The 26,974-nt window shown below is 33.3% G+C and overlaps 1 protein-coding gene and 1 pseudogene across 9 annotated transcripts in view; both read left to right on the forward strand.

The window, feature by feature from the left end:
* Positions 1-26,974, forward strand: part of SNAP91 (synaptosome associated protein 91) — a 125,782-nt gene that overhangs the window by 61,203 nt on the left and 37,605 nt on the right. For 6 of the 9 annotated variants that reach the window (XM_025042722.1, XM_025042721.1, XM_025042720.1 and 3 more), the window contains 6 exons: positions 1,773-1,843; positions 7,451-7,478; positions 10,326-10,435; positions 12,512-12,630; positions 23,888-23,902; positions 24,049-24,216. In XM_025042722.1, coding sequence (XP_024898490.1) covers positions 1,773-1,843; positions 7,451-7,478; positions 10,326-10,435; positions 12,512-12,630; positions 23,888-23,902; positions 24,049-24,216 — 511 coding nt within the window. The remainder of the gene's footprint in view (positions 1-1,772; positions 1,844-7,450; positions 7,479-10,325; positions 10,436-12,511; positions 12,631-23,887; positions 23,903-24,048; positions 24,217-26,974) is intronic. The other 3 variants (XM_025042726.1, XM_025042728.1, XM_025042725.1) reach the window with 2 other exon arrangements.
* Positions 25,673-25,791, forward strand: LOC112474793 (annotated as a pseudogene).

A 26,974-nucleotide genomic window follows, 5' to 3' on the forward strand; every position in this document is an offset into this window, starting at 1 on the left:
GACCTAAGTCTTCTAAATGGAGAGAGGGTCTATGGCTTGATTAATTTTTCCCTTACTCTGCTCTCAATGAAAAAAAGTGGAAATATGAAAAGTTTGAAGTTATATGACCAGGCCTCCTACATTCCATTAATATGACAATTATAATTATTATTATTTTGACAGTTAGTATGACAATTTTGAAGTTATCAGGTGTGAATTCACGTAAAAATTATGAAGCCATTTATATTTTCTTCCTTTTAAGGTTACAGTGTACATTCTGTTTGTTAAATGAATACATCTTTATAGTTGACTATTCTATAGAGCAAAATTTTTTTTAAACTTTTAAAAATTTGTTGTTTTTTATTTTTTACAATAGAGGCATATTCCTAGTTGTAGTTTACTGGAATTTATTGAGTAAATCCACTTTCACCTGAGTTATATTTTAAACTTTTAATTTTTATAATTTTCTAAATGTATTGTATTCCCTTACAGTCATTATTCTTTCTATACTATAGTCCATAACTTTTTAGGTAATGTTCATAAGGCTGTTTCTTTTTACTTTACCTTCATCACTTTGGTCACATTAATTTGTTCACTTAGCAATTTTTATTTATAAATTTACATGTTTGGTTCATTTAGTAATTTACACTTATAATAAACATATCATTACATATGTAATTACATAATTGCTAAGACAGTTTCTGAGTCTTTGTGAAGTTAAAATAAATGTTAAATATTGTGAACTTTCAAAACTAAAATTTTTTAATAAGAATTTTATTTTAATTTGTCATTATAGGTGCAATGTAAAATGTACAGTGGTAGGAATTTCCTTGAATTATGTAAGCTATTTCAACAATTAGCAGTTACTTTGAAGTCCTTCAAAATTAATTTCATATTAATTCAAAGAACAATTGTCAGAATTCAGTGTATCTATAAACAAATTATATATTTCATTCATGAAATGCTACTTTTTGAATGCCTATGCTGCTGTTAAGGTATGATTTGGCTTAAAATTATTTGAGAAAGAGAAAATTAAATTTCTAATGCTTGAGGAATAGATGGGGTAGGATGTTTCTCTTTCTACTATGCAGTAAAATACCATCACGTTACATTGCCTAACATGTAAAAACAGTTACTTTTTAATAGAATGGTTGAAATATATTAAATCTGCTCATACATGTAGTCTATTATAACATTATTATATTTGCTAACATAACTTTATTACATATATAAATTAAATAGCTCCATAAGAAAATCTTAATTTTTCTTTATTACTAAAGTTATATTCTTTTGCTCACAATTATCACTTATCCCCCCCTTTTTTAAAATATAGTAGTAAGTTTTCATAATATTTCAGTCAAACATGAATAAGTGAGGTTTTACTGTATTTTCACATTTCTATAAGTTTGTATTTGGGCTCTTATATTTTTGACTTGGATACAAATGCTTATTCTTTTTTCACTGTGGTCTTATGGAAATGTACGGTGACCTTAATTAAGTTTACTACGTATAAGTAAGATCTTAGAAAAAGTTTATCCAATGTAATATGTACACTGAAACCACGCTGTAACACTATGTGTTATTCAGTGAAGTTAAGTATATGTAAGATGGGCCCTATTGAGATTCCCTGGAATTTAAATATTTAAATACCAAAAGTACCTAGAATGAAATTATCTCACATACATATTTGGATCCATCCACTGACCTCCTCCATACAGAGTTACAGTGATGTTCCAGTGTGTTTACTTTGAAAGCAAGCAATGCAGAGATTTATTTTTACTTTCTTATTGTAGGCTCCCAGCAGTCTTATGGAGACCCTTGAACAGCATCTAAATACATTAGAAGGAAAGAAACCTGGAAACAAGTACGCATGAGCTGTATATTCTAAATAAGATGAAAAATGCTAGTTGTTCTTGCTAAGAATGAGATTTATCATGATACAACTTATACTTACTACTGCAGTTTTAGGGTATACTTTATTGTAATTCTTCTGGGTTCCTTCAAAACCCTTCTCCTTCCCATTGGTTTATGAGAGTGTGACCCTCATGTGTAGGCAATTTAATTGCAGACATGCAGCAAATTAGTAGGTTGTACCCATGTTGACTGAACTTTCTAATTTATATATTTGCCCTTAGAAGGGATTCACAATGCACAGAAAAAAAGAGTTGCTCATGTTTAAAAATAGAGGCTGTCATCTTTGGACATGAGTAAAAACAAGCACAATTTCACAGCTTCGAATATTGTTATGTTACCAGCCCCACTAAGCAAAGCTCTCAAGTATAGTTTTTTTGGACTCCAGACTCTCTCCACTTGAACCATTCAGCATGGCATGCTGCTGACATTTTTACTCAGAGAACTTTTTATAGAAAGAGTAGCAATCGAGCAACGATAAGTGCAGTTTTACTGGATTTTCATACTTGGTGTTAAACACTTACATTTTTGACTGTTTTTCCTCACTGCATGCAAAATGTGTCCAGGTTCCATTTCTTTCCTTTACTCTGGCGGGTGTCAAACTTGAGTATTCACAAGACCCAGTGCTTTCCAGTCTTTGTGCCTTGCTCAGACAATATTGCTGCTAGTCTTGGATGCCTACCTTCCTTATCTGTGTCTGTAAATCTTATACGTCCTGGGAGGACCATGTCATGAAGCCTTCCTTTAATCATGCACTGCCTGGTGGTGTGGCTTTTTTTTTTTTTTCCTCACATATGTGGTTTAAATAGATTTTCTGATTCTAAAGGTTAGGGACTGTTTTATATTTTATCATCTCCACCTTAACACTTTGTGTAGCTTTCTCTACAGAGTCAGCTTGAAATGTCTTTGTGGGTCATCCTGGCTTTATGTTTATTCCACATAGATTGACAGCAGAAGTTAGCAGAAACAACCTAAGAACTGATCTTTGCAGGGCTGTAGGCTGGTCATAGATTTTACTTATGATAACAGCTATCAAAAACTCCTTTCTGCTTTTTTCTCTCTGGGCATTCTCCCAAAATCTAGACTCTGTCTTGATGTTACTTTTTTGTTTCTTATTTTATTATTTCTGTCATCTTTTAGTGCTAAGTATTATTTCTGTCATCTTTTCCAACTTAGGATAAAAATTATTGCATGTTTTAAATTTTCAGTGATAAGGAACAGTGTAGGAATCTCAGGCAGTTATGGCAGAGCTATTTGAAATGATGGGTGACAGAACCTCTCAGGGATGCTAGCAAGTTTATTACCAAAGCCCACAGTCGACCCCAGCTTCGATGTAGCCGTGGATGATCACACTTTTGTGGATGGATTGATGTCAACTAAAAAGATGTGAGAGTATATTAAATCACAATAGAAGATATCCAGTTCCAGCTGTTGCTGGGGTCACCTGTATAAGGGTATCTGGGAAGCCAAGTGAGTAGCCTAGGATGTAAGCAAAGGGAGGCGGAAGCCTGAGAAATGCCCCTGCTTCTGTGGCAGAAAAACCTTTTTAGCTAAGGAAATACAGTATGCACATCCCCAAGAGTTAGAGCCTCTCCCTTGGGCGATGTGGGATGCATGTAGGCGAAAAGTCAGCTTCCCTGCACTTTTCCCCTTAAGGGTCCTCCACATCCTGCACAGACCCACACTTTTTCCTTTTTAAATTTGCCAGGGCTGCAGTCACGGGAGAAGCGACCTTCTAGAGTGGATTTCTTTTCCTTAGCCCTAACTTCAAATCTAAATTTGCCCCCTTGTGGCTGCTGCAAACTATTTTTTGGAAAATTTAGTTACATTTCTAAGGGTAGTGAAACAAAAACTTCTGTTTTGAATACCTTTTGCTGAGCATAAGTTTTCTTTCTGCTTTCAAATCATTTTATGCTTGTCAGAGTTAATTTCTGAATTGGCTGAGACCACATATGAAGTTGTCTTTTGCTTATTCCTTATTTTTAAAATCAATGAACTATAGTAGTTAACTATTTTCTTCTTTGTATGTTTGTGCTTACCTGGGAACTTAAGTGAAGGGTGAGTACTGTATTGAGTGACTTTTTTGCATTTGGTTATTACTAAAACTGCAAAAAAGCACTCTTAAGAATCCACATTTGGTATTTAGAATATTTAAAACTGATTTCTGTCAATTTTACACATCTGTTTTTTCATTGTATTTTTTTTGTCTCTCAGGGTGACTGGCATAAATGGCTTTACTTTATTTTGGTCCTCTTGAATCAAGACTAATAATCTCTCTTAGGTGTACATTTATATATTCCTTTTAGATTTTAGAAATTGAAGGTTTTTTCATTTGTTTACTAAACAAAAGATTTTTTCCCATGTCATGTGGCAGAAGTGCCAAAAGACAATTTTATGAAGAAAATTAATTAAACTTGTTTTCCTTATCTTCTAGTAGCAGTATAAAGTTATTCTAACCTCTAAGTCAAGTAAATGGATAAGATAGACTTTTCGAATATCTGCTATAAAAAATATATGAACCCTTTATATTTAGTGCCTTGTATCCACTATTTATTTTTGAAATTGTATGCAATACTGTGTGATATACTGACTGTATATTGACTGTTTCCATGATTCCACTGAACAAAAGAGAGAGATTGATTTTATTTTTCATGGGGGTTTATTGACTGTTGAAGGTGCAAGAAACACAAGATAAGTCTATTGTAATTGAAATTATTTGGAAGATAGATTTTCTATCTAGCATTTACAGCCAGAACATTGTAGGGTCTATTGTCGTGAGTAAGAAACAAAGTTTTCTCTTTTGAGAGCTTACTTATATGCTTTGGAAGTAAACCTTGGCATTTGCTATGTTCATCATAGAAACCCACATATTTTTGTTTGTAGCATATTACAGAATTTAGGGTAGATTACTATATGGTCATTCATTCTCTTCTGAAATTATATTTGTGTTTTAATTTTTCCCAACACAGTTCACTCTGTACTAAATTTATCTAGCTGAAATAATTAAAATTAAGTGCAGATCTTTAATAAATGTCATTATCTATATATAAGATAGTGTAGCATTTTCTTTTGTAAATAAGAAAGGACCAAGAATAGGGTAGAAAATCAACCTAGAAACAGATAAAAAAGAAGCAGCTTGTGCGTTGTGCAAGAGAGGAACAAATGTTCTGGGCTCATACGTGTTTTCATCAGGACTGGCTAGAATGTGAAGTGAACACAGGCTCTGGGTGTCAGAAAGACTTGGACTGAAGTCTTAAATCCACTATTAAAGAATGATGAGACTTCAGCACATTATTTACCTCTCTGAGCCTCAGAGCCCTCAGATTTTATTCAGTGATTAATTATCCTTTTTAAAGCTATGGCCCCAATGGGAGCACCTCTGATTCTCACCTTTTTGATGAAATCTTGGCAAACAGCTGGACTTGGTCAATGGGAATAGAGGTCACACATCTTGACAGTTTAGTTTTACACAAAATAATTTTTGAGGCTTTCAGTTAGCTTGCTTTTTATACAAAAAGTACATGAATGTATTTTATTCCAAGATTTAGATAATACATTCCAAGATTTAGAAATATATTTCGGTGCCTAGACAATGCCAAGTGTTGCGTAAATTACTAGGGATATAAAACATAGATATGGGTTCCCTCACTTCAAAGAACTTAACATGCAAAAGAAAGATATTGAAACAGGCAAGATACAGTACAGTAAGTGGCATGATAGCTCAACATAGATTGTAGGAGATTTTCATGTTTACTTATTTAATCCATGGGGTGACTACAAGTGTCATTTAATGTTCATGTAGGAGCTTGGCAAACTGATTTTTATGCTGATTTTGATATACTTAGATTTGAATGTGATATTCTTTAATAGCAGGTAGAACAATTCTGTCATTTTTACTGTATCTTTATTCTTGATATAGAGCATAGAATATGTTAGAAAATTTTATATGTTAGTTTGAAAAAGTGTCAAAAGTTTTTGATTATCCTCAATTCTCTTTTCTGTAATAGTATTCTCATTCATCAGTACCACTGAGAATTGGTTCATGAAAATTACTTGAGAGAGAAATTAATTTCAACTATTTTATTCTTAGAAAGTGACCACATCTAGTGACTTCTGAGTTGAGGCCATTATTTTGTTGAATTTTTATTTAGACTTAACTCTATTTCTTTTCCACATATATAAAGGAAAAATGATGGGAGTGGAGAAATTATTAGTCAAAAACTTATTAGGGAATTTTTAGATGCCTAAATAACTTTTTGTAGACACAGAGAACGCTGTGAAGTCATTTGTTTTAGTAGTCCCTTTGAAATGAATAATATAGATAGATCTATATCCTTTTCTTCACAGGATATGTTACTATTAAAATAACTTTTAGCCAAAGTACACATAACTGAAATGAGTTGTTACTATTATGCTTCTGCCTTCATTATATAGCAGAAATCTCTGTGTGCTCTTACTTTACATTACTTATATTCATTTTAAGTAAAAACTAAAATTAAACAGAAAATGGCAGACACATGTTAGCAAATGAAGTTGAATGTAAAAGATATTAGTCAAACATATAATACTGCTAGATTCCTTTTGCTACATTCAACAAAACAAAAATTCATGATCTTTTAAGAAATTCCAGTTACTAAGTCTCTGCTAATCTTGTTCTGCTACTGCTACATGTGATATTTTCTCTAGAGAAGTAGCAAGCCATCCCTGCCATCCTATAAGACCTTGACTATAAGCTTCTTATTGAACTGTAGTTTTTATTAATTTTGTTTTATTATTAATTAATTTTCCACCAACTCAGATTAGTAAGGTGTATAAACTGTTTAGGCAGTTGTTTCTGAAGAGCTTTGCTGGAAATGATGGACAATAGTCACTACTACCCATAATCTAAAACAAAATTTACTTCTTCCTAATTTTCCTTCACTCCCTTAGAAATAAGCATGGAGGTCACTGTTCTTTCTCAAGCTCCTTCTAGTTCTAACAGGATAATAGGAATATTTTTCAGAGACTGCATTACATTAAAAAAAAAAAGTTCAGGAGTGTGAATATGGAAGTTGAGACACATTTCAGGCACAGGGCTCATAGGGATTTTTTTTTTATTCTGGTGTTCTTTTTATGCATCATAATTATGATTAAATGAATCACAATGTACTTTAATGAGATTTCTAACTTTTAAAATAATAAACCAGAGGTTTTTTATTATTATTATTTTGTTAAACATCATTTTTCTCAAGTCTTAGCAAAATTTTTAAAATTCCAATTTGGACCGTTTATTTTCGATAGATATGGGCAATAATGGTCCACTTGAATTGAATTGTTAAAGCTATAGAAAAGAATTTTAAATTTAAGAATTTCTAGTACTAGAAATTTAGTGGATAGAAAACATTAGAAGAGGATGCCATAATTGCATAAAGATGAAAAGTATTTTTTAAAAATAATATGTCCATTACTAAAAAACAGTTGTATATAAACAAGTTAATGTTCGACCAGGTGATATTATCAAATTTAAATGCTTCTGCAAATGTATTCATGTATATTGTTTTAATTTTTTGTTGCCTTTTAGATCTGGTGCTCCCTCTCCATTAAGTAAGGTAAGCTCGTTTTTTGTTTTGTTTTAACCATTTTAACCATCTTTGAGTTTACAGTTCAGTGTCATTAAGTACATTCACATTGTTGTGCAACATCCTGTCATCCATTTTCATAACTTTTTTTACCTTCCAAAACTGAAGGTAAATTCTGTACCCTTTAAACACTAACTGTCCATTTCTCCTCTTCCCAGCCCCTGGCAGCCACCATTTTACTTCCTGTCTCTATGACTTTGAGTACTTGAGGTACCTCATATAAGGAAAATCATCTAGTATCTGCCCTTTGTGACTGGCTTGTTTTTCTTAGCATAATATCTTCAAGGTTTGTCAGTGGTGTAGCATATGCCAGAATGTTCTTCCTTTTTAAGGCTGACTAATATTCTCTTATATATATGTACCACATTTTGTTCATCTGTTCATCTGTCAATGAACACTTGGGTTGCTTCACTTTTTGGCTTTTTTAAATAACACTGTCATGAACTTGGGTGTACAAATATCTGTCCAAATCCCTGCTTCCAATTCTTTTAGGCATATATGCAGAAGGGGAGTTGCTGGATCATAAAGTAATTTTATTTTTAATTTTTTGAGAAAAAGTAAGTTTTCATGTATTCTCCTTTATATTTTCTAAATCCAATATAATATAACAATGTCTATTTAGTCCTCTATTTGGACTGAATTTTTTTTATATGAAAGAAATTTTCATTCATTTATATTACAACTAAAAACAAATGTATCAGTATAACATTTTACTCATTACAAAGCACTTTCATATACACTGAATCACCGCTCTGTGAGATAGGTAAGGCACATAATGTGAATGTTTTAATGGTAGAGAAATGAGTCGCGGTTGGGTATCTTTTCACAAGCATGCCTTTTATACAGTCTTTTAATAAATTGAATAACTCCTTCACCTCCCTGTCTCTATTTTAGCATGTTGCAGGACAGGATTAGGGTAATCAAGAACAAGAGTATTACTTCTGTAGGTCTGTGGTTCACATTTGCCATTGTATTCTTTCATGCAAAAAATAGATTAATAAATGAGCTCTTTCTTTGACAAGTTTCCACTATATAATTGCTGTCATTACGGACATGAAGGATATCATCATCACTGCACCGGGGTTGGGGAGGGGTGTCCCAGACACCCTATACTGTGCCAGTGCCTGGCTTGCTGCCTGAGTCCCTCAGGGAGCTTGAACAAACAATCAGATAAAACTAACAAACAAAAGGCTCCCTGGTGATTTAGATACAAAGCCAGGTTTCAAATCATTATGTCTATGTGAAAAATTCCAACATATGACTGCCGAGTAGAGTATGGTAAAATTATGGCATCCTTTGAGATGGTCTGTTTCTCCGTTTAGGCTGAACTGAATTTTATTGCCGAGTAGAGTATGGTAAAATTATGGCATCCTTTGAGATGGTCTGTTTCTCCATTTAGGCTGAACTGAATTTTATTTTATTTAGGCTGAACTGAATTTTATTGACTTTTTCTTCTTCAAATAACAGGATTATTTTGGTTCTGTTTTCCTAGCTCTCTCATCTCTTCAGAAATTGCTGTTACAAGGCGATGTTTAATGGGTCTTTGAAGATCTTCATTTCTGTATTTATGTTTGTAGATTCATTGCTGTCATTAAGTTCTTGGTGGTGTTTCATAAACATCACTTTCTAAGCTTATTTACCTGTATTGCCCTTAAAAAAAAACTGATTTCTTTTAGAGGAATTGTCAGTGTTCACAGTGGATTATGTGCAAGTTAATTTTAGTTGGTCCTTTCTATTCTCTTGATAATCTTTCTCATTCCATTTGGAAAATTTGAATTTTGGGTGAAGAGAGGCTTGAGTTGATATTTTCTGAGTAATTACATCCATACTGCTCATATGTTTGTCTTTATCAAACTACCGAATGCTTGGCACATGTGTATCTACTGAATTTTGACTTCTTGATTAGTTATATTCTTAGACAAATAGATATTAGACAAATACTGGTTAAGTATGAAAATTTATATAAATTTCTTATCTCCTCAGTCGTTTTTTTTTTTTAAATTATTCTTTTTGAAATGTTATTTAAGTTTGGTATATCTGAAATCGGGTATCCATTTACGGCAGTGTCTGAAAGCCCATGCGTGATCTTGGTCTTCGTGTACTTTACTTACTGTTATATCTCGATTCCACTTACAGAACTAAGTATCAGTGGACTGTTTTGAGATGGTCCATTAATCTTTCTCTTGTGACTATGTTAAGAATTAAATAGATAAAATAAAAGAAAATGGAATTAGGATAGTAATTCAATAAAAATTTTAATTTTTAAATATATTAGCCATATTTCAAAGGCACATGAGAAAACTTCATATGAAGTCTGTTTAGGATACGAAGGAAGAAGAATGGCCTTGGTTTTATGCCAATTATTGCAAGTGATCATTTAAAAATTTTTTAGCAGCTAGGAAAATAATTCCCACTAATTTTATGTTCAGGAAATACATTTAGCTTTAATTTTAAATACATGAATAAAAAGTCTTTGCAATGTTAGGCCAATGTTTTTGTCATTTTATATATTAAATGATAAAAATATTTTATTTAAATATTAAATGACAATGTCTTTGTCATTTAATATTTAAATAAAATATTTTTATCATTTTATATAAATTACATTTAACTTCTAAAATTTGAAAGATGTTTTGACCACTATTGATTATGTATTACGATTCTTGATTCAAATTTTCTTGAGTTTTGGATTTTCTCCAAAGAAGAGCTACCAAAAAATTGCTGGGAATGTCATGGATCTGCAAAGTGAAAGTCCTGTTGCTCTGTGTCCTGTAGATTCATATTTGACTAGAGTGTGTTGTGCATCTTCACTTTCAGTCTTCTCCAGCTACAACTGTTACGTCTCCTAATTCTACACCAGCTAAAACTATTGACACATCCCCACCGGTTGATTTATTTGCAACTGCATCTGCGGCTGTCCCGGTCAGGTTAGTTGATGAGTATGCAGTGAATTGTTTATTAATATTTCGATGAGGTTTTGTTTTATTTTTATGTACTGAACCCAAATGATTTCAGAAAATGAAAGCTAGTCCTCATATGTGATATTTTTATTATTTTAGGTACACAAAGCAAGTTCTTTTATACCCTATACAGCCACCTAGGCCTGTACCTCTTAAAGCATTAGAAAGATCTAAACTGTGGAAATCACTTTGTTGCCCACACATTTGGGGAAGAAAGTAGAAAAATACTGCCCACACTTCAATTCTTCTGAAATAGGCTGATAAGGAAAATGTTCTTTAAAAGTAGTTTCTCATGGGAAATTTAAAGGGTGCTTAAAGTGCTTTAAAAAAAAAAATCACCTTTGTAGCTGAATTTGATGGTCCATCTGAGGGACTCAGACTCTGGTGGTAGGAAGAGACCCCTGTGGTGTTCCTAATCAGCTTTTAAAGCACCTGCAGGTCAGAACTGGCGTAAGAAAGGTAGGGGTGCATCAGCATTCTGTGAAATCTCAGGTCTGCCTAAAATGAAGCCCCAACTCATAGGGGCTTCCTCAAATAATAATGGTCAACACTTTGTTTGGCTGTTTTGCCTTGAGAAGATGCTAGTCTTGTTTTCTAGTATCTATGACTCTGATTATAAATTCCTTGTATTTGGAGACAAGTTTTGAATTGAGCAATAAATCCAACTAATGCACCCATGTTAACCATGTGTGTTACCCTCTACTTGCTTAGTTCTTCTTTTTATAATCTCAAGTTTGGTAAAACCAAGTCCTTTCTGCCTCTATACTAAGATAAGTTGCTACTTATAAAAGCTCTGATGTGGATCTTAATAATAAATATGTTTCCCTATTCTGGCACTTAGATCACTTGTATTTATGAAATGGACATCAACACTAGGCAAGTTTTAGGGTTTTTTTGTTTTTTTTAAAGCAGCAGAGGTCTGTTTTCAAAAGAGTATTACTTGAAAATCTAAAATGTAAAAAAGATCAAGATGGAACTGCCATATACAGAAAAGGGTGGGGAACCTGGGCCCCTGATGGCTTCGCACCTGATCTGGTGACATTTAGGCCAGTGCTTCTTCAAGTTAAATGTACATACGAAACACATGGGGTCACGTTAAAATAAACATTCTAGTATAGTAGAAATGGGGTAAGGCCGGATATTGCATTTCTAACAAGGTCCTAGGATGCTCCCAGTTTGGGGACCACACTTTGAATAGCAAAGCTCTAAGCTCTTCCTTAAAACTTCTGCAGATGGGGGAGCTTTGAAAAGCACAGCCCCAAGTGAATAAGAATAAAAAATATAGAAGTATTTTAAGGTGAAGCGTCATAACAGACAAACCTGATATATTGTTGTTTACTTAGAGAAAAGGAATATTAGTAGTTATTTATTTTGGTATCTTTGGTTTATAAATAAGTTCTTTTTCTCAAGACAATTTTTTCATACCAAAAAAAAGTAGAATATAGAAGAAAGTACCCATAATCTTTACCCTCATACCTTTAATATTTACAGTATGTTTCCTTTGTCACAGTTCTCATAGTCAGCATTTCATAACATGTTTAAGAAAATTCCACCTTACTTTGAGGCATTTAGGTTTTCCCTTTTTTAATTTCTGCACTATGATCTGATAGTGACCCATTGCTTGAAGTATAGTTTAACTTTGTTATTGTTTATAGAGCAAGAGTTGGCAAACTATGGGCCAGGGGTCAAAATGCACCCCACTGTCTGTTTTTGTAAATAAAGTTTTACTGGAACAAGGGCACATTTACTTGTTTTTGTATCGTCTGTGTCTTATTTCATTCTACTACGGCAGAGTCGAGTAATGATAGAAATCATTTAGCCCACAAACCTAACATACTTAGCATCTAGCCTTTTACAAAAGTAGTTTGCCAACCCTTGGTAGAAGAACATATGTTATACTGCTATACTTTCCAAAATGTTACTCTCATATTTGATTTAAAATATACAAAATCTTTGATGTTTTCTGTATAAGCCTTTATTTAAAAAGCATATTTACATTATAAATTTTCAAACTCTGATTTTAAAATTATGTTTTCCTTTCAGCACTTCTAAACCATCTAGTGATCTCCTGGACCTCCAGCCAGACTTTTCTTCTGGAGGGGCGGCAGCAGCTGCAGCACCAGCACCGCCACCACCTTCAGGAGGAGCCACTGCTTGGGGAGGTGAGTGAAACCAGACAGCCATACCATTTATCTATTTAGTTGTTTTTATTCAGGCTATAACAGTTATACTTACCTTCTAAGGTTGCAGAATGCTACTCAAAGAGAAAATGCTAAGAATGGTATATATTGATTGACATATATATTGAAAGAGAGAGACAGAAACAGAAAAAGTACCTGTAATATAGTTAAAATGTTCAAGTAGTCATATACTTTTAATTTTAGAAGTTGGAGCAGAGGTAGTACTATTTTGCTATTCTGAAATTAAGATTATTTTTAGTACTTGTTTTCTAAAGATTCAGGCTTTAGAGAATTGGATATTCCTGCAAATTTGTAAGATTAATCAAAGGCAGCATTTCTAATTTGGTTTGTTCAGGTATAGCCTCCTTCATTGATTCCTTTCGACCTGAATTAGTTTAATTCATGTTGTTTTTGACTTAATGCACTTGAAATCTGGAATGGATTCTTGTTTGTGTCAGAAAAGATCCGAACTAAACTGATCGAGAGGAATGACACTTAAATGCTTGATTCCTATTTTATTCATGCATCTCAGAAAAAAAAAAATGAGCTCATGTAAGTATTTGATTAAAATCATATTTAACACTAATATAAAAATTAAGTTAATTGCTGCATAATTCCAAATGCTACACAGAGTTGGTTTTAATATATTGCCTTACTGCATCAAACTATCAAAATAAAAAATTTTTAAAAATTTTAATGACACATGCAACTATAGAAACAACACAGAGAAAGTGACTTAAGCAAGATTGTGGAATAGGAGATGCCTCCATCATATCTCCCCACAGCAATAGTAATTTGGCAACCAGCCATTGATAAAAGTGCCTCTGTGGGAGCGTTGAGAACCAGAAAGGAGGTTGCAAAACCCCAGTAGAGCCCAAGACCGAGGAGGGTTGTTTTGAGAAGTTTGGCCTATGCCCAGGTGGAAAGCTCACCAACCTTGGTTCTTGCTACCAACCTAAGACAACACCACCATCTTCCTGTGGACTCACATGAAGTCCTGTTTGACTTTGGTTTTGTCACCGGCAATATCTGCCAAGGGACCCAGGAGGAGCCACGTGTGCCTATGCATTGGATAACAGGTGCTGACCTTGACAGCAGACTTACGGGACATATATAGGATGATGTCAGATGAACAAATATATGCATTATGGGAGTCTCAGAGGAGAAAAAAGGAGAGAAAATGGCATAAGCTTATTAAAATGGCTGAAAACTTCCCAAAGCTTGGGAAGGATATGGACATTTATATTTATGTAATTCAAAAGTCCCCAAGAAGTATCAACCCAGAGATGATTAGCCCAAGACACAGTTTTAATCAAACTGTCAAAGTCAGTTACAAAGAAAATTTTGAGAAAGGCAAGAGAAAAATCGACTCATTACTTACAAGGGGATCTTGCTAAGGCTATCAGCACATTTATCAGCAGAAACTTTGTAGACTAGACAGAAGGAAGTAGGATGATATATTGAACGTGCTGAAAGAAAATAACTGCCAACCTAGAATACTATGCTCAACATATCTCACCTTCAGACATGAAGGTAAAAGACAGTCCCCAACAAACAAAAGCCGAGTGAGTTTATTACTAGACCTACCTTACAAGAAATACTAAAAGGAGTCCTTCAAGTTAAAACAAAAGAATACTAAGTAACAACAGGAAAATGTATGAAAGTATAAAACTCACTGTTAAATGTAAATATATAGTCAAATTCATAATATTCTAATACTGTAGTGATGATAGATTAATCACTTTTAACTCTGGCATAAAAGTTAGAAGACAAAAGAATTTAAACAACTAAAACTACAATAATTTCTTAATATATACACAGTATAAAAAGATGTAAAGTGTGATATCAAAGTATAAGATGCAAGGGAAGGAGGAGTAAAAGTGTAGAGTTTTTATATGTGATTGAAGTTAAATTGTTATCAGCTTAAAATAGACTATTATAATTATAAGATGTTTTCTGTAAGCCCATGGTAAACACAAAAAAAATACCATAGTAGAGTCTCAAAAGATGAAGTGAAAGAAATTAAGGCATACCACTAAAGAAAATCAACAAGAGAAAAAGACAGCAAGAAAGGAGGGAGAGAGAGAAAGAGGAGAGAGAGGGAAGGGGGAGGGAGGAAAGAAAGAAGGAAAGACAGAAAGGAAAGAAAGGAAGAGAGAAGGAAAAGAACAAAGGATCTACAAAACAGAAAATAGTAAACAAAATGGCAATAGTTAAATCCTTACCTATTAGTAATTACTTTAAATATAAATGTATTAAATTCTTCAATCAAAAGACAGAGTGGTTCAAGATCCAACAATATGCTGCCCATAAGAGGCTTGCTTTAACTTTAAGGCTACAGAAACAAAAACTAACCACTATTTTTGCTTTTTGCCTTTTTTTTTTTTTTGTAAAAGCGAAAATCCTCTTCAGATTTTTTAGTTGGCAAAAACAGTGCTAATATAGATCTTCTTTAAGATAATATTAAAGAAGATTGAAATCATATTAAGTATCTTTTCAGAACTCAGTGGTATGAAAGTAGAAATCAGTAGCAGAAGGAAAATTGAAAATTTTACATATATGGAGATTAAATAACATACTCCTGGCCAGCCAATGGGTCAAAGAAGAAATCATAAATTTAAAAGTATCTTAAGACAAACAATAGAAGCATACCATAACCTATGGGATGCCATAAAAGCAGATCTAAGAGGGAAGTTAATAGTGATAAATGCCTGAATTAAGAAAAAGAGAGATCTCAAATAAAAAAACCAAACTTTACACTTGAAGGAACTAGAATAAGAACAAGCTTAGTCCAAAGTTAGAAGAAGGAAATGATAAATATTTGAGCAGAAATAAATGAAGTAGAGACCAGAAAGACAGTAGAAAAGGTTAAAGAAAACTGAGTTAGTGTTTTTTTAAAGATTTTTTAAAATAACAAAACTTTAGCTAGACTAACCAAGAAAAAAAGAACAAGGACTCAAAAAAAAATCATAAATATTATTATAACCATACCAAAGAAATACAAAGGAACATAAGAAACTACTATGAACAGTTAGATGCCATCAAATTGGATAACTTAGAATAAATGGATAAATTCCTAGAAACATAAAATGGACCAACACAGAATCATAATGAAACAGAAAATCTGAACAGGCCCATAATGAATAAGATTGAAACAGTAATCCAAAATCTCCCAACAAAGAAAAACTCTTGACCAGACAGCTTCACAGATAAGTGCTACCAAACATTAAACAAGAATTAATGACAGTACTTCTCAAACTCTTCCAAAAAAAATTGAAAAGAAGGAAATATTTCAAAACTAATTTTTGAGGCTACTATTACCCAACCAGAGACAGATAAGGAAACTATAAGAAAAGTAAATTACAGGGTGATACCCCTGATGAACATTACTTTTAAAATCCCGAACAAATATTAACAAACCCAATTCAGCAATACATTAGAAGGATGATACACCATGATCAAGTGGGATTTATCTCTGGGATGCAAAGGTGGTTCAACATATGTAAATCAATAAACATGGTATACCACATTATAAAGATAAAGGTTCAAAATTATACCATTTCAATATATGGAGAAAAAACATTTAACAAAATTCAACATTCTCTGAGGATGAAACCTCCCAGCAAATTAGGTATAGAAGGATTGTACTCCAGCATAATAAAGGCTGCATATGATGAGCCCATAGCTAACATCATATTCAATGGTGAAATGCTGAAACCTTTTCCTCTAAGATTAGGAATAAGACAAGACGCCACTCTCTCCATGTCTACTCAACATTGTATTGAAAGTCTTAGAGCAATTAGGCAAGAAAATGAAATAAAAGGCATATGAATCAAAAAGGAAGAAGTAAAATTACCTTTTCAGATGACATATATGAGAAAGGCTTACATGTATAAAATTCTAAAGACCCCACCAAAAAACTGTAGAACTAATAAATGAATTCAGTAAAGTTGTAAGGTAAACAATCAACATACAAAATCTATCGCATTTCTATATACAAACAACAGATTGTCTAAAAAAGAAAGGAAGAAAACAATTTTGTATACAATGGCATTAAAAAGAATAAAATACTTAGGAATAAATTTAAGGAAACAAAAAATCTGTACACTAAAAACTATAAAATATTGATGACAGAAATGGAAGACACAAATAAATGGTTTGTGTTCATGAGTTGGAAGAATTAACATTATTAAAATGTCCATACTACCCAAAGCGACCTACAGATTCAATGCAATCCCTAGAAAAACTGTAACAACATTTGCCCATAAATAGAAAAAAATAATTCTGTTATTTGTACAGACCACAAAAGATCTCAAATAGCCGAAACAATCTTGAGAAAGAACGAAGTGGGAGGCATCACGCTTCCTTATTTTAAGCTATAGTACAAAACTACGGTACTCAAAACAGTATGGTATTTGTATAAAAAGACATCTCAACCAATGGAACAGAATAGAGCTCAGAAATAAACCCACATCTACATGGTCAACTAACCTTTGACAAGGAAGCCAAGAATGCACAGTCGGGAAAGGATAGTTTCTTTAAGAAATGGTGTTGGGAAAACTGGATATCCACACACAAAAGAATGAAATTGGAATCTTATCTTACATCACATACAAAAATTAACTCAAATGGATTAAAGACTTAAATATAAGACCTTAAACCATAAAACACCTAGAAAAATACATAGAGAAGAAGTTCCTAGACATTGGTCTTAGCAATGAATTTTTGATATTACACTAAAACACAACAAAAGCAACAATAAACAAGTAAGACTATATCAAACTAAAAAGCTCTGCATAGCAAAAAGAAACCAGCAAAAAAATGAAAATGCAACCTATGGAATGAGAGAAAGTATTTGGAAACCATCTATCTAATAAGGGGTTAATATCCAAAATATAGCAAAGAAACAAATAACTTGATTTTAAAAATGGGCAAAGGACCTGAATAGATATTTTCCCAAGAGGACATACAAATGACCATAGGTATATGAAAAGGTGTTCAGTATCACTAATCATTAGGAAATACAAATCAAAACCACAATGAGATATCACCCCACACTTGTTAGGATGGCTGTTATCAAAAAGACAAGAGATAACAAGTGTTGGTGAGGGTGTGGAGAAAAGGGAGTCCTTATATACTATTGGCGGGAATGTAAATTGGTGTAGCCATTTGGAAAACAGGATGGAGATTCCTCAAAAAATCAAAAATCGAACTACCTTATGATTCACCAATCCAACTTCTGAATGTATACATATGGATATGAATATGGATATAAGTATGAGAGATCTCTGTACTCCCATGTTCATTGCAGCATTATTCACAATAGCCAAGATACAGAAATAACTGAAATGTCCATCAGTGGACAAAAGGATTAGGAAAATGTGCTATATGTATTCATTGGAATATTATTCAGACCTAAAAAAGAAAGAAAGCCTTCCATTTGTGAAACATGGTGTACATGGAGAACATTATGCTAAGTGAATAAGCCAGACGCAGAAAGATAAATACTGTATGATCTCATTTAAATGTATAATCTAAGAAACTCAAATTCATAGAAGCAGAAAATAAAATGGTATTTGCCAGAAACTGGACGTAGGGGAGGGAGGTGGAGGGCAGAAAGCAAAATGGGGGGTCTTGGCCAAAGGGTACAAATGGTAAGCTTTAAGGTGAAAAAATTTTAGAGAGCTAATGTACAGCATTGTGACTATTGTAACAATACTGTATTATATACTTGAAATTTGCTAAGAGAGTAAACCTTAGGTATTGTCACCAAAAAATAAAGCTAGTAACTATGTGAGATGATGACAGTGTTAATTAATTAGTTTGATTATGGTAATCTTTCACAATGTATATGTATATCAAACTACCACACCGTGCATCTTAAATATGTGCTATTTTTATTTCTTAGTTATACCTCAGTAAAGCTGGGAGAAAAATGAAACAACATAGGTAAAAGACATTAACTTGCTGATGAGGAAAGCAGTAAAATGATAACACTGGTTCAAAGTGCATTTTGAAGAACCGAGTATTTATAGAAATTTGCAAGGGAATGTTAGAATAAGATGGCTAGGTTAGATACAAAACAGGTTAATGTTTGATAGGGCAGTAGAAACCATATCTTGAGGTTATCTTTTCTCCCACACAGAATATTATTTGCATCACTAGCAGACAAGATCTGTAACTTAATATATCATCTCAGAATCAGGATCCTTAATTAAGTTAAATTGCAAATTCCCCTAGATAATTAAATAATCCTTGGGTGGACTTGATAAACAGTGTGTTAGTATGACATCAAAAGTACATGCTATCATCTCTTGATTTTATTTCTAAGTGTTTTTGATAACAAAATAAACAAAAGATAACCAGTTCTCTAATAAAGTTGCTAACTAGAAATATGGGCATTTTAAATATAGGTGCTTTTCCAATTTTAGTATTTCGACCTTTTCCTATGTTGAAATGTTCAACTCCCAAGCTTACAGCTATCAATTTTTTAAATAAAATTGTTTTTTCAACTTCATTTAACTTTATCGAATTTCAGTCGGTAAAGGAAAATTTTGCTCTAGAGATGTTATAAAGGCATTCTTCTAGTTCATATGTTTTCATTTGGAACTTCATTTTTAAAAAAATGTTTACTGCAATTTGCTAATAATTTATTTTCATCATCCTAGTGTCTTGTACAGTGTATGGTATTATTGTTTATTTAAGAATCCTTCAAATTCATATTTTTAAATCGTACTTTCTCCATCATAAAATTCAAATGTGACTTTTACATTTAGTGATTTAGTTAGAACTTTACTGGACAGCGAAGCTGCAGACTGTCACCTTTCGCCTTATATCTCTAGCATGAAATTGAAGATAAATTTTGTCTCTTTTTTACTTTTGACATCAAAAGAATGTCAAATAAAAAATGTTTACATTAGAAACATCCAAACCTGTATAGAATTTTTATGAGTTTATTTGAGCCAAACCAATGACATGTCAAGAAGCAAGGTTTCAAATGCTCCAGAAAATGACAGTTTTGCAGTCCCTTTTATACATTTGGAATTAAGAAAGGACCAAGGAAGATTACATGAAGGTAGGAGAAAGCAAGGCAGGGAAATATCTAGACCTCTGGAGTACAGGATAGTTAACAAGAGTATGTGCTCCCTTGAGAGTGGTTACTGCCTCTGAGGGATCTGAAAAAGAGGATTACTCTGGCATTTCAAAGGTGTGTTAACCTAGATGCACAAGAACAAAGGACAGGGCTTCTGTAAAGCAAAGATAAACATTTTGCTAAAGAAGTTGTAGGCCTAGAGCTGACTACCTACCATGATCTGCCCAGTTAGGAGTTTATGATCAGATAACCCTGTGAGGTTACTTTCAGTCACTGATTTATTACAGAGCCCCTTTTTCATTCACAAGAGAAAAACCTAGGTGAACTCTTTTTAAATTGCAGTGTAGCATTTTTATTCATATTCATCCCCAAGTGCTTTTTGCTAAGACACATAATATTGAGATTTCAGTGGATATAGAAGAAAAGAGAATAGTGCGGTTCCAGCCAGGGCTGTCTGACACGGACATGTAATTTGCGCATGATGAAAGGGTCTGATATATCCACACTGCTTTCTGCTAGCCAAGCTGCGAGCCTTCCATGTCCTTGAGACAAAAAAAGTGCTTTTCTTTGTCTATCTGCTGGCCCAGAGGGAGCACTTTTTCTTATAATTAAGACAGAAGCCTTGACTTAGGCCCTGTGGACTAATAATAAACGTTGGAAAGAATACAAAGTATGTTTGAAATTTCTACCTTTGGCCCCATAATAGGGAGAACATTTTCTTCATCATAGTAAATTAATCTCTCAGCACAAACGAGGATGTGTGTGTTGTATTTTCATGTGTCTTAGAAGTGGGAAAACAGATAATTTCTTATAAATGCTTGAAGTGAAATTTCTACCTCTTGAGAAACATGGAATTACTGCTAGGATTTTATTAGAATAGACCTATTAGAAATTAATTACCAACATGCTTTTGAAGGCTCATCAATATTATGTGATCATATGACTGTAATAGTTTCCATGTGGAATATTAACTACAGTGCAAGCAGTTTTGTAATTCATATTATCATTTTCTCATTAACGAAATCTAAAGGATATCTATAGGCTATTTTCATATACATGGAAATATGCAAATGCACACACACGCACACACACTCTGAAAGATTTAGAACCTTTGAAATTCACAGTTCAATAATGAAAATTATTGTTTGATTTAAATGTTAGTTATTACTATTATTAGCTATCATATTCAAGCATTTATGTTTCAGATATGGGTAAGCACTTAAATATATTAACACATTTAATCTTCATAATAATCTAAAAGTTTAGCTACATCTCACTGCAGAATATAGATTTCCTTCTTAATTTAGTTGTAGTTGTGTTTCCTCAGTAACAATGAATATTTTATTTATTTTTGCATTATAGAAATATCTTGCAATTTCTATAATGCAGAAAAATCTCTGATTATATACTACTTGGAAATAAATGGAACTCTACTGCTGTAATCTTTTTTTTTTTGTGTATAGTTTAATTCTTTACAAAAAAATGGCAGTTTTGAGAATACTTAAGAACTGTTCCCATCATCCTAAAATAGAAACTTTATAGTAGAGGAAAATTTACATAAAAGAAGGAATAAGTAGCAAGTTATGTTTCATCTAGAAAATTAAGATTTTAGAGACTAAAATCTGGTTTCCAGGAATGGAAAAAGTTTGTTAATGTCAGTTATCTAACAATATGCCTAATTATCGTACATTTTCCTAGGAAATTTTACTTTTCATCTTCCATCATATCATTGCAGGAATTATCAACACCTTACAGCCGAAAAAAACACTGGTCAAAAACAAGGAACAAATATTTTAATCTTGTATACTTTTTTAAAATCTTTTTACTTCTAACTCCTTCTAGTACACATAAATAAGTCTTTTCCTTTCTCACTTACCAAACGTATGAAAAAAGTTGCTCATTCTCTAGCATAGACAATAGCAGGTCTGGAAACTGTTAAATCACATGCCTCTGAGCTCTTTTGCTAAGTCACATTGCACCATGAAATAACCATTGACAAGGGCAGGGCTAGGGAGAGTCCCACCAGTGCCAGGAGAAGAGAGAAGCCAAGTCTGTCTGGCTTCTGATGACCCACTTTGGTTTCCAATTAATATTTTTAGGAAGTGTAACTATGGAGTAACATTTGTATGGTTCAGGTACTGTTGGTTTGAGGAATTATTGCAAGGACCTTCTGTTTCTTAGGATTTTGGACCTGGCCACCTAACAGCAGAACATACCCTAATCAACATAGGTCAACCAAGTCAATATAGGTCCTTTTCGCTTGCTATTTATTAGGTATACATTCTAAAATTTCAAAACTGTTTCTGATGTCAAGTACTCCATGTGCTATAATTTCCTAATGTTGTTACGAAATATGTGAAGTTTGGTTAGAAAGAGGCTTGATTATCTTAGTGTACCTGTAGAGTGCCTTATGTAATATTCATTGGGTTTGAAAAATATACAATTAGATGAATGTGATTATTTTAATGTCAAATTTCTATTTCTCAGCTTTTTAAATGTCTTCTAGAATTTTTGGTTTACTGAGTTCTCATTTGTATTTTTGTTTTCTTTTTAAATTATTTTTTTAAATTTTATTATTAGTTTCAAGTAAACAGTACATTGGTTAGACATTTATATAGTTTATGAAATGATCCCCCTGATTACTCTATCTTCCCTCTGGCTCTCCGCATAGCCATTATATTATACTGACTGCATTCCCTATGCCATGCCTCTCATCCCTGTGACCATCATCAACTACTAATTTGTACTTCTTTAACTCTTCACTCTTTTCTCTCAGCCTCCAAAACCCCTCCCTTCTGGCTGTCACCAGATTTCATTTGTTTTTCAGGCTTTGAAAAAAATACTTCCCTAATGAGTTCTGATTTAAAATTTATGATTAAAGTAAGTTTCCAGTAACATTCATGAATTCAGATATAAGCCCTGAGGTGTATTATGTGACTGAAAGCAGAAGAATGCCACTGGACACTAAATGTTTAACCTAAAGTCACAGTATAGTTAAGAATAATCCCTCCTAGGCTTTTTTATTTAGGATGCCAACTGTAATCCCACTGTTGAACAGTAAGAAAGTAGGAACGTCCCAGTGGTATGCTGACCTCAGAAAGACTGAAAAGTTTTGATGCATAACACGTCACATTTATCTTAAAAATAATTCTCATGTGTTATCACATAATGGTTTTAAATGTTAATATTTACATATTGACTTTAGAAAATCTGATAATGTGAAACTTATAAAGAAAATGGTTTAGGTTAGGGTTTCTTTTTTCTAGCCCCTAAACCTGCATTAATTTCTTCAACTATGTTTTTCGTACGTTCTACAAACTGTAGCTATTATGAAACCTCTTTTTCTCTGGCATTCTGGACTGCAGTAGCAAATCACATAAAGAAGATCAATAAAGTTCAGTTAGCTACAGTTTCTTCAGAATTGACATTTATAGTATAGCAAAATCAAATCAGATGAAATGGTAAATCTGGTAAAAAATAAGTCAAGTTTGTCAAAATTGTTTAGACCTGACTTAAGGTAAGTGTCTTGACCTCCCTTGCTCTTAGTTTTCCCATCTATGAAATGGGAAATTGGGTCTAAAGGATCTTTAAGGTCCCTCTCAGCTCAAAAGTTCTATGATAATAATATGTAATACAGTCATCCCTCAGTATCCCCCAGGCACTGGTTACAGGACCCCAACAGATACCAAAATCTGAAGATGTTAAAGTCCCCATATAAAATGAAGAGTATTTGCATATATTCTATACATACCCTTCCATATACTTTAAATTATCTTCAGATTACATATAATACATAATACAGTAAATGTCATGTAAATAGTTGTTGTGTTATTTAGGGAATAATGACAAGAAAAAAAGTCTGTACATATTCAGTACAGACGTAACCATTCATCATAGGCCTAGCTACATAGTACACATCAGCAACAACACGACTTCTTTTTTCAAATATAATTTTTGATTCACAGCTGGTTGAATCCATGGATGTGGAACCCATGGATACGGAGGGATGACTGTACATTTATTTACAAGTGGCCCAGAAAGTTAGAATTTCTTTAGAGCGTCATCCCGCTTGGACATTGGTGTGGTTGAATGTTTCAGCTTTATCTCTTATTTCTTCGTATGCTGACACATAATGGACATGGATAGACCTTTTGGGAGAGGGTGAGTAAAGCTTTATTTTAAACTTCTGTTTTGAGAGACTTCCGCATCTTAATAACCGTCCTCGTTTTGATTATTTGAAATCTGGTATATCTTTTGTCTTTCCTTTTCTTCTCTTCTATTTGTTCTCCATCTCTGGTGCAACATAGACTCTTTGGCTGCACTTTCTTCTGTTCCCTCTGAAGCACAGATTTCAGATCCATTTGCACCAGAACCTACCCCTCCTACTACAACTGCTGAAATAGCAACTGCTTCAGCTTCTGCCTCAACTACTACCACTGTTACTGCTGTCACTGCTGAAGTGGATCTCTTTGGAGGTTAGTTAGTCACATCAACTCTTCTTTGGTTTTCCTTCCAGGATTGCTAACATTGCCTTAAAAATGTGTACATTATATAACAGCATGTTCAAGTGTTTAAGTACTTTTTAAATGTTTATTCACATATATTTATCTTCACTAAATTTATCAAATTTATCTTCACTTAATTTTAGTGGTTTTAGAGCAGAGGTTGCAATGCTTTAAATCCATTTGATTTTCCATTTCTTAAAAGTTAGGATTTAAATTGCTACTAGGACTCAATTGTCCCATATATGCTCCCACCCTGCAGTATTTATACAAGAGTGGTACCAGACCTCTCTATCATAATTAGATTTGGCTTCTTGGAAAAATTCAAACTAGCAGAGAGACAAATGTTTGGTGAATATGGGAAGGGAAATCCTGGCCTAAGTTATTTCTTAAGATTTAGGACAAAAAAAAGCATCTAAGAATAGTTCAGATTTGGAAGTCTCTGAAGAGAGTTTAGGGAAACACCCATTTTTGCAACTTTAAGCTTATTCTAAGCAAAAGCTTGGATCATCTTTGGCTTGAGGACTTTGAGAGATCATTTGAATCAGCACTTGAACTGGGTTGAAAACAGGTTTAAGGCAGACTTTGAAATGATTGTCCGAAAATATACTTTCCATGAAAATGTATATTCTGACACAGTTGATTTACAGCTGTGGGCTTGAGTCATATATCCTAGACTCTGCCAATATAGTATGCCTGGATCTGATGAGCCATCTGAAGCCAGTTATTTTGTTTGTTTGTTTGTTTGTTTACATTTTCCTATCCGAGTGATACGAATGTCCAAACCTGGAGACATGCTCATATCAAATGCATACATTGAGTAGTGTTATAGTCATCATAGCTTTATGTTTCTTCATTACAATATAACATCTTTCCCAGGGCACTTTGATAATATAGTAAAGAAATTGGAGGAAGCAAATGGCAGGGAGGGCGGGAGAGATCTGGCAGGCTCCGGCGGAGTTAATATACACTCCTGGGAATATACATTTATACACTGTTACATACCATTGTGCTACGTGCCATACACTAATCTCTGAGATTTGCCAACATTGCCTAAGACAAGGAGCACTCAACTAGACACAGCATCGTTGCTACTGTTTCATGCAAGGAATTTGCACTGCCATTACTACTACAGGAGAAACCTGTTAAAAAAAAAAAAAAGGGCAGGGAGGAGAGGTTTGCAAACTCTTGAATAATTTATTATAAAGCATGATCCACTAGGGAAAATTAGTTTTTCAGTTATGCCTTTATAAATTTTGAGACCAAAAAATAAAGTTTTAGCTTACATTTATAAAATCAGTTTCACACCCTCCACCATCCATTATAGGTATTGGGTATGGGTGGTTTCTCATAGGCTTATGTTAGCAGAAAAACTTCAAGAAAAATAGGGACAGGATGGATAACAATTTTGTGCTTAAATATTTCTGTAGTCTGTAGCCATGCTACCCTGAACAAGCCCAATCCCATCTGATCTCGGAAGCTAAGCAGGGTCAGTCCTGGTTAGTACTTGAATGGGAGACCACCTAGGAAGACTAGGTGCTATAGGTGTAAAAAAAATAAAAAATAAGAGATTGTAAGCTGACAAGGTCCTTGCAATCTGTGAGGTCAACCAAGGGTTGCCTCGCCTAAAAAAATATATTTCTATACCTTTAGCTATTTAGATTTTTGTTTTTCAGTGTATTTTTAAGAGGCCTTATTGCCCCTTTAAGAAATCAATCAAAAGTTGTTTACACAACTTTAAAACATGCCATTTTACATAGCATGTACAGCAGTATTAAGTAGATTTCTTAAGAAATTAAGGAATGTTAATTTCTGAATAATGGCTAATTGTTTAATTTCATGGATATGGAATATTAAAACATTAAAATTTTCTATATATTTTAATTCTGTATTTTCATTACAAATTTAAAAAATAGGAAATGTCTGTTTTTAAATATTTTAAAATATTCAGATTATACCCACATAACATTTTGGTCATCTTAATGTAAGTTATTAAAAAAATTTTTTTCAAAAAACATATTTACTAAATGTTCTATTTTTAAAGCAAACTTAAGAAATAAAATCTGCTTTCTGTAGTCATACATAACAGGACTGCAAGGCAATGTTATTTTTTAAAGTTTTAGTAAAACTTATAGCTATTGATGAAAATAAAAGACAGTGTTCTTAAAAACATCCTGTTTTCTATTTGTGAAAATCTTACTAACAGCTTAGCACAGGCCCCGGGGCAGCCTTTCAGTCCACTGTGCCAATTTGTAAGCAAGCCTTCATAAGAATGATAGCCTGTGAGCACAAAACCAAATGCCTGGAAAACCTAGGAACTTACCTCACAAGCCTGACTTCATTTGTACATGTTGGTTAACAAACCGACCAGAGAAGAAAAGGACCTGGAATAGTGACTCTTGAGCTGTTGAGAACGATTGAAGAAACCTTTGTACTGACTATGTGATTTAAAGATGGCCTGTGTGTCTGGAGAAAAAGGGGAAAGTAGTTCAGTCTTGGGGAAAAGACAGCTATTAGAAATATTTAGAAAGGTAATCACATGATAAAAAGTTTAAGATAAAATTCTTCCTAGATTGCTAGAAGGAAGAAAAGACTAGTCTGCAGCAGTCTCAGAGAGACTGGCTTGCTGAGTAAGGCCTGGACTGAGTCCATAATTACAGAACAGCAGAGAATAGCACTGGTTGAAATTGACAGAATGTAGACATAAATGCAAATAGGTAACAAGGGAAAG

The sequence above is a fragment of the Pteropus alecto genome, unplaced genomic scaffold, assembly GCF_000325575.1.
Source record: "Pteropus alecto unplaced genomic scaffold, ASM32557v1 scaffold7, whole genome shotgun sequence".
NCBI lineage: Eukaryota > Metazoa > Chordata > Mammalia > Chiroptera > Pteropodidae > Pteropus > Pteropus alecto.